The 12483-nt window shown below is 35.8% G+C and overlaps 1 protein-coding gene across 1 annotated transcript in view; it reads left to right on the top strand.

Annotated features, from left to right (window-relative positions):
* DDX46 (DEAD (Asp-Glu-Ala-Asp) box polypeptide 46) overlaps positions 1 to 12483 on the top strand; it is a 70138-nt gene that overhangs the window by 47979 nt on the left and 9676 nt on the right. Inside the window, exons 16-19 of the mRNA XM_006888058.1 lie at positions 4889 to 5082; positions 7039 to 7176; positions 7491 to 7640; positions 11873 to 12046. Of these exons, the coding sequence (XP_006888120.1) occupies positions 4889 to 5082; positions 7039 to 7176; positions 7491 to 7640; positions 11873 to 12046 (656 nt within the window). The remainder of the gene's footprint in view (positions 1 to 4888; positions 5083 to 7038; positions 7177 to 7490; positions 7641 to 11872; positions 12047 to 12483) is intronic.

Below are 12483 nucleotides of genomic sequence, written 5' to 3'. Positions count from 1 at the left end.
AAATCAGGGAGTGAGATGCCTCCTACCTTTTTTCTATTTTTAAGGAGTGCTTTGCTTATTTGTGGCTTCTTTCCATTCCAAATGAAGCTGGAGATTGTCTTTTCCATCTCGTTGAAGAATGGAATTGGTATTTTTATTGGGATTGCATTAAATGGATTCACAACTTTTTATAGCCTATGCCATACTCTGTCCTATGGAGTCTCTGTGAGCTGAAATCAAGTTTATATCAGTGCTGCATCCCTTAAAAAACAGTTTGCTTATCACTAGTGTACAGATCTTATTCGTGAACTACCATTGTAATCAGGCTGTAGAACGGTTACATTATGCCATCCCTTGATTTATTGTTTAGAGATAACTATTGTATAATTATTCCTCCTCCATCCGTATCCTTCTCTGATAACCACTTACTCCTGCTTCATATAATTTTGTATTTCATGACTGTTATGTAAATTGCATCATACAATATATAATTTATTGTAGTTGACTCTCCATAATGACATTGAGATTCATCTACATTAATGTTTATCAATTTTTTTATTTTTTTTTTTAGCTGAGTAGTTTTCCATTTTGTGGTTGTACCATTGTATATTTATTCCTTCCTTGAAGGGCATTAGATGGTTTCTCGTTTTTGACAGGTTAAAATAGAGCTGCTTTTAAATATTCATGTACAAATTGTTGTGTGACCCTGAATTTTCATTTCTTTAATCTCAGGAGTGAGTTTACTGGGTCATGTGGTACTCAGATTATAACTAGATTATTGCTGTGGTTTTCTTGGTGTTTATTTTGCTTTAAAATATATATTTCTGTCATACCAAATTTGAGAAATTCTTTGATGTTAAATCTTTTGATTTTCTCTGTTTACGCTCTCCTTTGGGACTCTTACTTGTATGTGTGATCATTTGATTGTTACATATACTGGTGTGGCTCTATTTTTTCCGTCCCTTCATCTTTTTTTCATTCTACAATTCATATTGGATAAGGCCATAGTCTTTGCAGTCACTTACTATGCATCATAAAGCTGGACAATGACTAGGGATGATAAAAGGAGAATTGATGCCTTTGAGCTGGGGTGCTGGAGAAGAATATTGAATATACCATGGACTGCTAGGAGAACAAACAGGTCTGTCCTGGAGAGGGTGAAATCAGAAGGGCTCCTCAGAGGCTAGGATTCTGAAGCTTCATCTGACATACTTTGGATACATTGCAAGGCGAGACCAGTCTTTGGAGAGAGATGTCATGCTTGAGAGGGTGGAGGGACAGTGCAGGAGAGGAAGACCCTTGATGAGATGGATTAATTCAGTGACTAGGGTATTTGGGATTGGTGTGTCAGAGACAGTAAGATTGGCACAGTATAGAGCAGGGTTTAGGCTATTGTATGTAGGGTCGCTATGATCTCGATTCAGTGGCACATAACAGCAACAACAACAATAATTTCTTTTTCTTTTTTTTTTCTTTCTGTAATTATATTTTATTAATTTTCATAAACATTTACAGAGATTTTGGGCTTCCACTCATTCATTGTTGCACTATTCTCTCTACCCTCCTTCCAGTTTGTTCTTGTCCAAATGCCACAGTGCTTGTCAAAGCCAGTTCTGATTAATCTTTTTTGTCAGTGTGTCCTTTGCCATTCCCTATCACTCCTCCCTGAGAGAGACTTCACCCTGAGTCATAAGGAAAAGGGGACGGCGTATTCTCTTAGCTACTTCCTGCTGAAAAGGGACGCTGTGGGTTTCAGGGTGAAGATCTTCTCTCACTACTCTAAAGGGCCCCTTTGGCAGTAGGAAACACATAGACTATTATGGAGATTGATTTTGGAATTTAGATGCACTCTTACTGATTGTGCTTGCCTGTACATGTACATATCCTTCAAGATGTATCATGGGGGTGTTGCACCCTAGAAGACACAAATTTGACTAACAAGTTATAAGTACATGAGTCCAAAAATTATGGAAAAGTAAAAGAAAAGATTCTTTCATTGTTTTACAAACCCTCCCCCAGGTCCCCTCCACCATGCAGCCCTCGCTCTAGTCTCCTGTGATGACAGAAATACCCAGTTACATCTCTCTTTTAAACGGTTCTTTCCCTCCTCTGTTTCAGTGCAGTATACATTATTGAACCCATCTTACTCAGTCTCTCCCCAACCCCAAGGACAGTCCCATTCTACAACAGTGGCATCATGTAATATCTGTCCTTTTGTGACTGGGATATTTCACTCAGCATAATGTTCTCCAGAGTCAACCATTTTGAATAATATTGCATGAGTTCCTTGTTTTTTAATGCAGCATAGTATTCCATTGTGCGAATATACCACAGCTTCTCTAGCCATTCGTTTGTTGATGGGCACTTAGGTTGTTTCCAACTCCTTGCTATTGTGAACAAAGCTGCAATAAACATGGGTGTGCATATATCTGCTTGGATGTCAGCTATGGTCTCTTCAGGGTATATTCCCAGTAGTGGAATTGCTGGGTCAAATGGTATCTCTATTTGCAACTTTTTGAGAAAGCGCCATACTGCTTTCCACAGGGGTTGCACCATTTTACACTCCCACCAACAGTGAATCAGGATTCCAGTTTCTCCACAACCTCGCCAGCATTTGTTGCTTGCTGTTCTGTTAGTTAAATTTTGCTATTTTGACTGGGGTGAAATGATATCTCATAGTTGTTTTAATTTGCATCTCTCTTAGGGCTAGGGATTTTGAGCATTTCTTCATGTGTTTGTTAGCCATCTGAATGTCGTCTTCGGTGAAGTGCCTGTTCATATCCTGTGCCCATTTTTCTATTGGATTATTTACCTTTATCTTATTGTGGTGCTCAAGTATTTCATAAATTCTGGATATAAGTCCCTTATCTGATATGTTATTACCGAATACTTTTTCCCAGTCAGTGGCTTCCCTTTTTACCCTACTGGAGAAGTTTTTGGATGTGCATAGGGTAATTTCTTTTTCTTAAAGTTCACTGATTGTTTTGCAGTCTATCATGTTTTGATACAATTAATTTTTAAATACAGTTACTATAATTTTCAGGGAACTCTGGTGGCCTAATAGTTAGAATCTGCTGCAATCCTGAATTCACGCAGTTTAAATTCACCAGCTATTCTGTGTTAGAAGGATGAGCAGTCTGCCATGCAATTAACTCCTTCTGAACACCTCATGGAGGGCTAACTATGGGTCATTTCCAACTTGATGGAACAGAACAATAGCAACATACTTTTTAGTTTTAGACTTCTCACTTACTCTCGCTAATGCTTGTTCTGATTAACTACCTGTTTTGGAAGTAGTACAACCAGGGTGCTCCTTCTCTGATTAGATATTCATGTGGACTTTCAAAAGTTTCTTTATAGTTTTTTTAGATTATTTGAAATTTCACTAATTGCAACATATGGATCATCAATATTAATTCACATTAGTCATCTGTTATCATACTTTTTAGAGTCTAAAAGTAACCTGAGCACAGACATTTGTGAAGAGTTGGATTAAACTAATCATACTTTGCCTCCTCAGACTGAGAATTAGATTCACATCTTACTTGATGTACTTGACCATATGTTTGATCTGTTTGTAAATAAAACGGGTTATGATTAAAAAGAAGAGAACTGAAGCAACAGAGAAAGAAGCCTTCATAATAAGAGGAGGAAATGCCTCTATGACAATAGAATTGGATGTTGCCTGGCTACCATTACTGAAAATTTTGTGGAAGAATCTTGATCAGGAGGAGTAGCATGTAAAACAATTTCCACTTATTGTGACATTTCTTCACTCCTGAGCTTTGGAGGCTGAACAGTCTTCTAAAGCTATTGCCCTGAGGGAGGGATGTGGGGGGAAATATGCAACAATGAAAAAATATATTTTAAAAGTCATGTCACTTCTCTGCCATTCAAGACAACCTGTGAATGTTAGAGAATTACTTATACTCAAGTCTAAATGGCAAAACATATGATAATACTCCCTGTAACCATCACTTGCCATTTCATAAAGGATAATGGAAAAAACATTAATCCTCCTTTTATTTTTCTTCTTCAAGTTTCAGGTAGTGATATACAATCCTGTTGCTAATGGTTTAGATGTTGAGTAATCTGTGTACGTTATACATAGGTTTTATATGTCTTAAGAGTATCTCCTGCTTCAGGTTTTAAATGTTTTAGAACTTACTCCTTTTTTACCAAGGATTTCTGGACATTTCAGGGAATATATTTCTGGCCTGAACATCTAGTAATAGAGCATTTTAGTATTCTCTGCTTTGCTCATCATCCTGAGGTACTTTGTGTGAGGATCTCTTTTTTAGAGAGCTCCATTTGTGTACTTTAACCATTGTTCCCTGAACTTTAACATTCATGGATAAGCCTAGGATCTTGTTAAAATGCAGATTGTGATACAAAAGGTTTGGAGAGTGGCCTGAAAGTCTTTATTTCTAGTAAGTTCCAGATAATTAGATAATTGTTATGATTAGGTGCCATATCGAGTACAACTCATAACAACCTTATGAACATTAGTTCTGAATCCTGCCCTATCCTGTCCTCATCATCTATTAGTAGTATTTTTCGTCCTTGAACCACACTCAAGGACCTCCAAAAGATCAGAATCTTGCCCATTATAGACTGATTGTTCCTGTCTTGTCTCTGTTTGCTTTCAAAACTGGTTTTGGTTCATGCTCTGAGGTTGGACCTCTGCAATTTTCAGCCTTATACCATAAATAATTTCATAACAGCAGCCTTTGATCTTATGATTAAATTTCCTGAGTCTTTTATTTCCTGTTTCTTATATTTTACAATTTGGAAGTGGTCAGTGTAAATTGAATTTGTTCCTTAGTCCCTATAATATTTCATTCAAAGTGTCAGAGGAAATTACCATTTTAATTTTAACTCTTTTGTTTACACTTTCATTTGCTTGCAGGTATTGATCAGTATGACAGAGACAGCATCATAAATGACTTTAAAAATGGGACTTGCAAACTCCTTGTGGCTACATCTGTTGCTGCCAGAGGACTGGACGTGAAACATCTCATTCTTGTTGTAAATTACAGCTGCCCCAACCATTATGAAGATTATGTGCACAGAGCAGGACGAACTGGAAGAGCAGGCAACAAAGTAAAAACAGAAGTTCTTTTAAAGTAGTTTTTTTTTTCTGTTGTAAAAAAGTATGTCTTTTTAAGCCTATTTTAAAGAGTAGGTAATAGTAGTTAAGAGACATTTTTATAGTTCTTTATCAGTGGAGAGGGTGGCATAGTTTATTTTAATCATTTATATATATCATATGTATACATCAAAGTATTATTAAAGTTGTCAACTGCTTAGGTAAATGCTGTTAACAACTTATGTTCCTTTTTTTTTTTAACCCACTGGAAAAAAATACACTAACAGACGAGATATAGATAGATAGATAGATAGATAGATAGATAGATAGATAGATAGATAGATATAGATAGATATAGATATATAGAGATATAGAGATATATAGATAGACAATTTTTAGTTTTCATTCCTTTTTTAAAAGAAGACATTTAAGAAGTACTTACATGCCAGGCATTGTTCTAAGTTCTTTACACGTAGCTGTCATTTTAGCTTTTTATCATACCTTTGAAATACTCTGTTCCTGTTTTAGAGATGAGAAATAATAATCTGTGAGGCATTTATTATTTTAAATCTAAATAGATCTTGAGTTGGCAGTCATTCTCTGTAAAAGGCCAGATAGTGAATATCTTGGACTCTGTGGGCCACAGAAGATTTCTTGTTATGTGTATCTATTTGCATATATACAATCCCACAAAAATATAAACACAATGTTTAGTTCATATGCAGCCAAAGATCAACTTCTTGAATATATGGAAACAAAATCTTACAACATATTTTAAAATTTGCAACAATTTACAGATAGAACATCACGCATTGTGTTGGCAACCTGAGTGTTGTTTGCTATCTTTACTGCCAACTTCATTCTTCCTCTTGGATGACCCAAAATCTTGCATTGCAGTTGGTTTGTGAGATCGTCAGAGCATCTGTCTGTGGGAGGAAATTCAACTGATTCCATTTTTTTATTGCTACTTATCATTTTTTGTAAAATAGTTACAAAATAAGTATAGAAAATAGCTAATCTGGAAGTTTAAACATTGTATTTATACATATATTTCATTGATTATTTGGAGAAAAATACATAGGAAGTTAATATGGACTAGATAGGGTAAGGCAGTATGATAGAGGTATGGTTGGAAGGGTATGCAAGCAGGAAATTTAAGAAAGAAATGCATCACAAGTTATATATGAAAACACAGTTGTGCATTCATATAAAATCAGATGTTTGTACTCCTAGATAAATAAACTCAAAGCCGTTCTAGTGCAACTGTAAAGTAGTCATGTGCTATCTGAAAGGCTGGTGATTTGAACCTTGGAGCCCCCCTAAGGAGCAAAGACATGGTGATCTGCTCCAGTGAAGATTATAGCCTAGAAAGCCTCATTCATGGGACAGTGCTATTTTTTCCTACGAGGTTAGGAGAATCAATTCACTAGCTCACAAAAACCACCAAAAAGAGGTCCATTTTTGCTTAACTTGTTTTTAAATAGTAAACGTAGTTCTTTTGCTTTGAACCATTAAAGAAGTTAAAATTCCTGAGTAATATTTAATGATCTTTTATTACTAAATCCAGACTCTATGATGAGATAGTGCATAGGGAATTCTGCTGCCACAAAGGCTGCTCCTCTCTGGAGTGCCCATCCACCTTGGCAATGAGTTTGGTTTTCTTATTAAATTGTCTTTATTATTTTTTGAGTAATAATCTGTTGCTTATTGTTGTAGAGTCAGAATTGACTCACAACTAACCCACTTGAGTTTCTGAAATGGTAAATTGCAGGGGAGGGGACGTACATCTTTCTCGAGAGGCACCACTTGGTGGAGGCTTTCAGGATAGCAGCATGACTTCTTTTGAGTAATAGTGTCAGTCTTAAAGGAGTTAGAGTAGTTTCTGTTTTATCTTATCATTGAAAACCTGTGCTCTAAGTAGGTTTCATCTTGTTATTACCTAATAATTGTACTTTTCCATCATTTGTTAGGGTTATGCATATACTTTCATCACAGAAGATCAAGCTCGGTATGCTGGTGACATAATAAAAGCCCTTGAATTATCAGGGACCACTGTCCCTCCAGATTTGGAGAAACTTTGGAGTGATTTCAAAGATCAACAGAAAGCTGTGAGTTTTTAACCTATTTTATGTTACGTAAGTCATTATAAGGTCTAAATCTTGACTGTTGAGTTCTCACAAATTTTGATATTGTTATTTTCAAGAGAAAGAAAAATTGAAAACAAAATCTTTTTGCTTGAACTTAGTACTAGTAGCAGATTACTACAAGATCTCTTTTACTTTCTCACATGCTCAATGAAGTATTTTTATTTATTAACCTTAATTTGAAAAATATTTAAGCACAATAAATGCCTAAACATAAAAGGTCTTATTTTGATATTGTTTGGTGTGTTCTTGTTTTGTTTTTTTTTGTTTTTTTTTAGGAGGGGAAAATAATTAAAAAGAGTAGTGGGTTCTCTGGTAAGGGATTCAAGTTTGATGAAACAGAACAAGCTTTGGCTAATGAGAGGAAGAAGTTACAAAAAGCGGCTCTTGGTCTGCAAGATTCCGATGATGAAGATGCTGCTGTTGATGTAAGTATTTTAAGTCTAAGCCTCATTCTTTGCCAATTGAAGCTGGTGTGTTTTTTTTGATACTGCTGTATGCTTATTGAGATAGCCAGTCACTGGATATGTTTTTATGTGTTGTTTCCCCAACTATTTTCATTTACGTACACATACTCTTATTTTGTCTTTATTTTATAAACAAATGATCTTACTTTACATACTGCTTTATAATCTTATTTATAATTATCTGTGAAAATAGGTGTTTTTTCATTTTAGTAAATTTATTCTTAGTGACTAAATAATATTGTATAGATATTTCAGTTTAGCTAAAATCCTATTTTTAAAAACATGGGTTATTTGAGCTTTTGCTCTTTTTAAAAAAACTTTGGATTGTCATTTGAGTGAAAATTTACAAAACAAATTGGGTTTTCATTCAACAGTTCATACACATTTTGTTTTGTGATATCGATTGAAATTTCCATAATGGATCAGCATTTTTTCGTCTTCTTAATTGTGTTTACTGTTTCCGTTCATCCTTTCCTAGTTCTTCTGCCTGCTGACCTTTATCTCTGGGCATATTCTCCTTTTGATCTCATATGGTTGGTTGTTTTAGGAATGCTGTCCTCCCTAATGTTGTTCACTTTATAGCCCTATCAGTTGTCTCAGCATTGAGCCAAAGTGGTGAGTTCAGTTCAAGGCTTGACGGGTATCTAAGGAACCTAGTCTCTGGTCTAGCATTCACTATCAGATCAGATCAGTAAGCCTGATCTTTTTTCAAAGTTTTAATCTGTTCCTCATTTTTCTCCCACTTTTTGCAGGAATCTCCTGTTTGACTCCTTAGAAGTAACATTTTCAGAGTGGTCAGCAGTGGTAGCTGGTCACTGTTTATTCTTTTGGTCTCAGAACTATAGGGGCTATTATCTTCTAATATTTTACTATTAGAAAGTGCTTACTTGTACATTCAAGTGTGCATACTCAGTCAGTCTTGAGAATGAGCTTATGAGTAGAATTAGTGAGTCAAAGGGTGAGCTTCTGAATAAAATTAGTGCGTCAAAGAGTATATCTAATAGAGTTTTAAAAATTCAGGTTGTGCTCCAGCAAGGAGTATCAGTTTGTACTCACTGGAGTGAAGTAAGAGTTCCTCTCTTATTTACCCATGTAATCTCTTTTACATTTTAAAAAGAGTTCATTTAAGACACACCTTACACTAATTCTGCCACATTAACAACAGAAGAAACGCATTTGCAAAAGAGATGATAACCACAGATATGTTGTTGTGTTGTTCTTGAGTACTCTGGAGTCCTCTGAACTGACCCTCTGGCTGGCTTTCAGAGGCAGTTAATTGAATAGGAGGAGACAGAGGTTGGAATTTAGAACACATATTTTGGGAGAACACAATTCAAACTTTAGCATACATCTGTTAATGGGGAAATGTTAAGACTTCATTCTTACATCAAAGCAAAACTCAGCAAGTTCAAGCTTCCACAGAGTATGATGTTTAAAACTCTAGTCTCAGTTTCAGAGAGGATATATAGTAAAAAACCCCCAACCAAAACAAAAAAACCACTTTAGAAAATATACTTAGTATGTACCAGTATTCCACTCCACTTTTATTGTATATTAGTTTATGAAAGACTATACAAAATATCCCAATTAAAGCAAAGACATTTGATCCAGAAAGTCTTCCAGCATATTTGATTGTGGAACATTTTTTATATACTTTTAAACCTTACCTTAGACAAAATTTTGAAAATCAGAAATTTAGTCTAATCTTGTCATTTGAGGAAATTGAAACCCAGAACAAGTAAACACACTGGTATAAGGAACATAACCTGTCTCCCTTGTTGCCAACTCATAACAGTTCCAGAAGATAGAGTAACTAACTGTCCCTCAGGTTTATCAAGGCTGTAATCTTGACAGAAGCAAATGTCAGACTCTCCTTCTACAGAACAGCTGCTGCTTGTTGTTATTATGTGCTGCTGAGTCGGAACTGACTCAAAGCTGAGACTCTTCAGGTTTTCAGAGGCAGGAAATCACTTGGGAGGAGATTGTCCCTCTTTCTCCCACAGAGCAGTTGGTGGATTTGCACATTGAACCTTTGGGTTGGCAGCATGACTCCTTATCACTAAGCCACCAGAGTTCCCTTGTGGAATGGCTGGTGGGTCAGAATTGACAGTCAATGAGTTAACAATTGATCTCTTAACTACTACATTATGAGGGCTTTTGGCCTGGAGCCCTGGTCTCCTAAAGACTTTGTGTAATTTCTTATATGCCACCCTGACTTAAAATTCAGTAAGATCAGAGTTTTATCTAGTGGTGCGTAACAAAACAGCCTCAACTTTAACAGGTTACATAATTAACAATTATACAGTTCCTTAGTATTAGGAAACTAAGATTGGCTTAGTCATGTGATTCCAGTTAAGGCTCTCTTGAGGTCACTGTTGGTCAGGTGTACAGGCCTGACTGGTGATGAATGGTCTGCTTCCAAGATGGAGATGTTGGAGGACGCTTAGTTCTTTGCCACTCGACCTGAGTGTTCTCATAATGTGGCAGCTAGCTTCTTCCAGAAGTTATCCAAGAGGAAGCAAAGAAAAACTTGTTATCTTTGGAGGAGGAAAGAAAAAAACCTTAGTGCTTTTCATGGTCTAGTCTCCGAATTCATCACAAAATGATCTCCAATGAGATGGATTAACATAGTGACTGCAGCAGTGGACTTGAGTATAGCAAAAACATAGGATAGTGTAGTCTAGGGCAAGTTTTCAGTCTGTTGTCTAGAAGATCACAGTGAGTCCTAGTCAACCTACTGCTCCTAACAACAGCAGTCTCTGAATTCACACACTATGACGTCTGCTGAATTCTTTGCACTAGAAACAGGTCATTTGGGCCAACTCCCACTAATGGGAAGACCATGAGAGAAAACACATTTAACTTTCCATTACTTCAAACAATATTTCACAAATCAGAATGAAATTAATGTTGATTGTTGTTTTGTCTGTTAGAATATAATTTTTAGAAAAATGTTAGAGTAGTACTGAAGTGAATAAATTTAAAATGAAAGTTACCCATGAGCTAGTATGCATTCCCTAGTCCTGATTTTATGTACTTACTTAGATACTAATATACTACATATTGTTTAAAATAATTTTACCCAGTTAAATGTGGAGATTTAAAATAGTTGATAACAAAAAACCCTCTTAAGTAACAGCTGTTTTGCAAATGAAGCTTCTGAACACTTAATTTTTTTTTTAAAGACATTCTTATTTTTGTGTTATTTCTATTTCAGTAAAAGAGTTTTCTGTATTAATAGGGGAGCTCTGGTAGCCTAGAGATAAGGGGTCATGCTGCCAGTATCCACAAGTTGCCCCACAGGAGAAAAATGACATTCTCTCCCATGCTATTTATAGCTTCTGCTAACCCACTGGGTGGTCAGCTCTGAGTCAGTTCTGACTGCACTACAGGGCACATAACAGCAGATTTAGGAGATAAAACCCTTATTGGCCTAATTTTGTTTATTGGGGGTTTGCATTTCTTTGGTGAGTAACAGTAGTCATTGTAGGACAAAAAGCAATCCTATTAACTCTTTCTGCTTGCGGGCAATGTGATTGGGCTCTTGTGGCTCCTGGAGAGCTGAGCCATTATTCCTCTTCTCTTGATGGGAAAACGAACTTTTCTTTCATTTTGTGATTCAAAGAAATATGAGCATAAACACTTTTCTGTTGCTTAGCTTTAACGCTTTTATTGGTATTTTAGGGGTTAGGAAGTATTTCAGAAACTCTTCTGTAGTAACATGTTGGACTGTTTTCCCTGAGAAACATAGGTGATATTTTTTACTTGTTCACTGCCTTGAGTTATTACTATTCTTAACTTGTCTCATTTTATTGTATATAATACAATGTATTATAACTTGGCCTCAATGCCTGAGCCCTGGAGCAACTCTCTTGCTTCATTCTGACTGTTTTGTTTTGACATTTTCGTTTACCTAGTTCACATTCATCTAGAGATCTTTCAGAACTCTGCTAAACTGGTTCATGAAGCATTACAGCTCTGGTCTCTATACTTGTTCACAACAGACAGCTGATTTGCTAAAATACAGTATGTTGCCCTTTACAAAGGGCTTGAGTGTTTTTCTCTTGATTTATTAACATAAATACACTTGATTGTAGCCTTCTGGTGAAATATATGTTCATTTCTGTATATATACCTTATTTGGTATTTCTAATGCAGTTCTTTCTAATCCTACTTGTTTTTCTTTGGTGTAGATTGATGAGCAGATTGAAAGCATGTTTAATTCAAAGAAGAGAGTAAAGGATATGGCTGCTCCTGGAACATCTACTGTTCCTGCTCCCACTGCAGGAAATGCTGAGAAGTTAGAAATTGCTAAGAGATTGGCTTTGAGAATCAATGCTCAGAAGAATTTGGGCATCGAGTCTCAGGTATTAAGTAATTTGTTCCTAGTCTTGTTTAATACTTTTGACAATCTATGCATTAAATACTTTCTAGAATCATGCCAAGTTTAAGTGATAAGCAAGTTATTGCCTTTGTGGACAAACAGTATTATTTTGAATATGGATTATTTTGGTCATCACACTTGAATGATTTCTTTAGTATGGCTATTGAGGTTTTAATGTCTGCTCCGTAATGCCAAGTCTTCCATATTGACCATGGATAGTTTTATACAGCAGTAGTATCATTGGCATTATGACAGTCTACAACAAATAATTATGGGTGTGCTTTTAGTGGTTGGATTGTTAGATACACAAACAATTCTCTGGAAGTACAAATGCCCAAAATACGATTCAAACTAACAAGAATTCAAACAGTGGAGAATTAGGTTTTTAAAATATTTCACATGAGTGTTTTTGTTGGAAGT

The sequence above is a fragment of the Elephantulus edwardii genome, unplaced genomic scaffold (assembly GCF_000299155.1).
Source record: "Elephantulus edwardii isolate Elephantulus edwardi_28Jun2011 unplaced genomic scaffold, EleEdw1.0 scaffold00064, whole genome shotgun sequence".
Lineage (NCBI taxonomy): Eukaryota > Metazoa > Chordata > Mammalia > Macroscelidea > Macroscelididae > Elephantulus > Elephantulus edwardii.
Note: the sequence above shows the minus strand (reverse complement) of the source record. Positions and strands in the feature narration are given on the sequence as shown.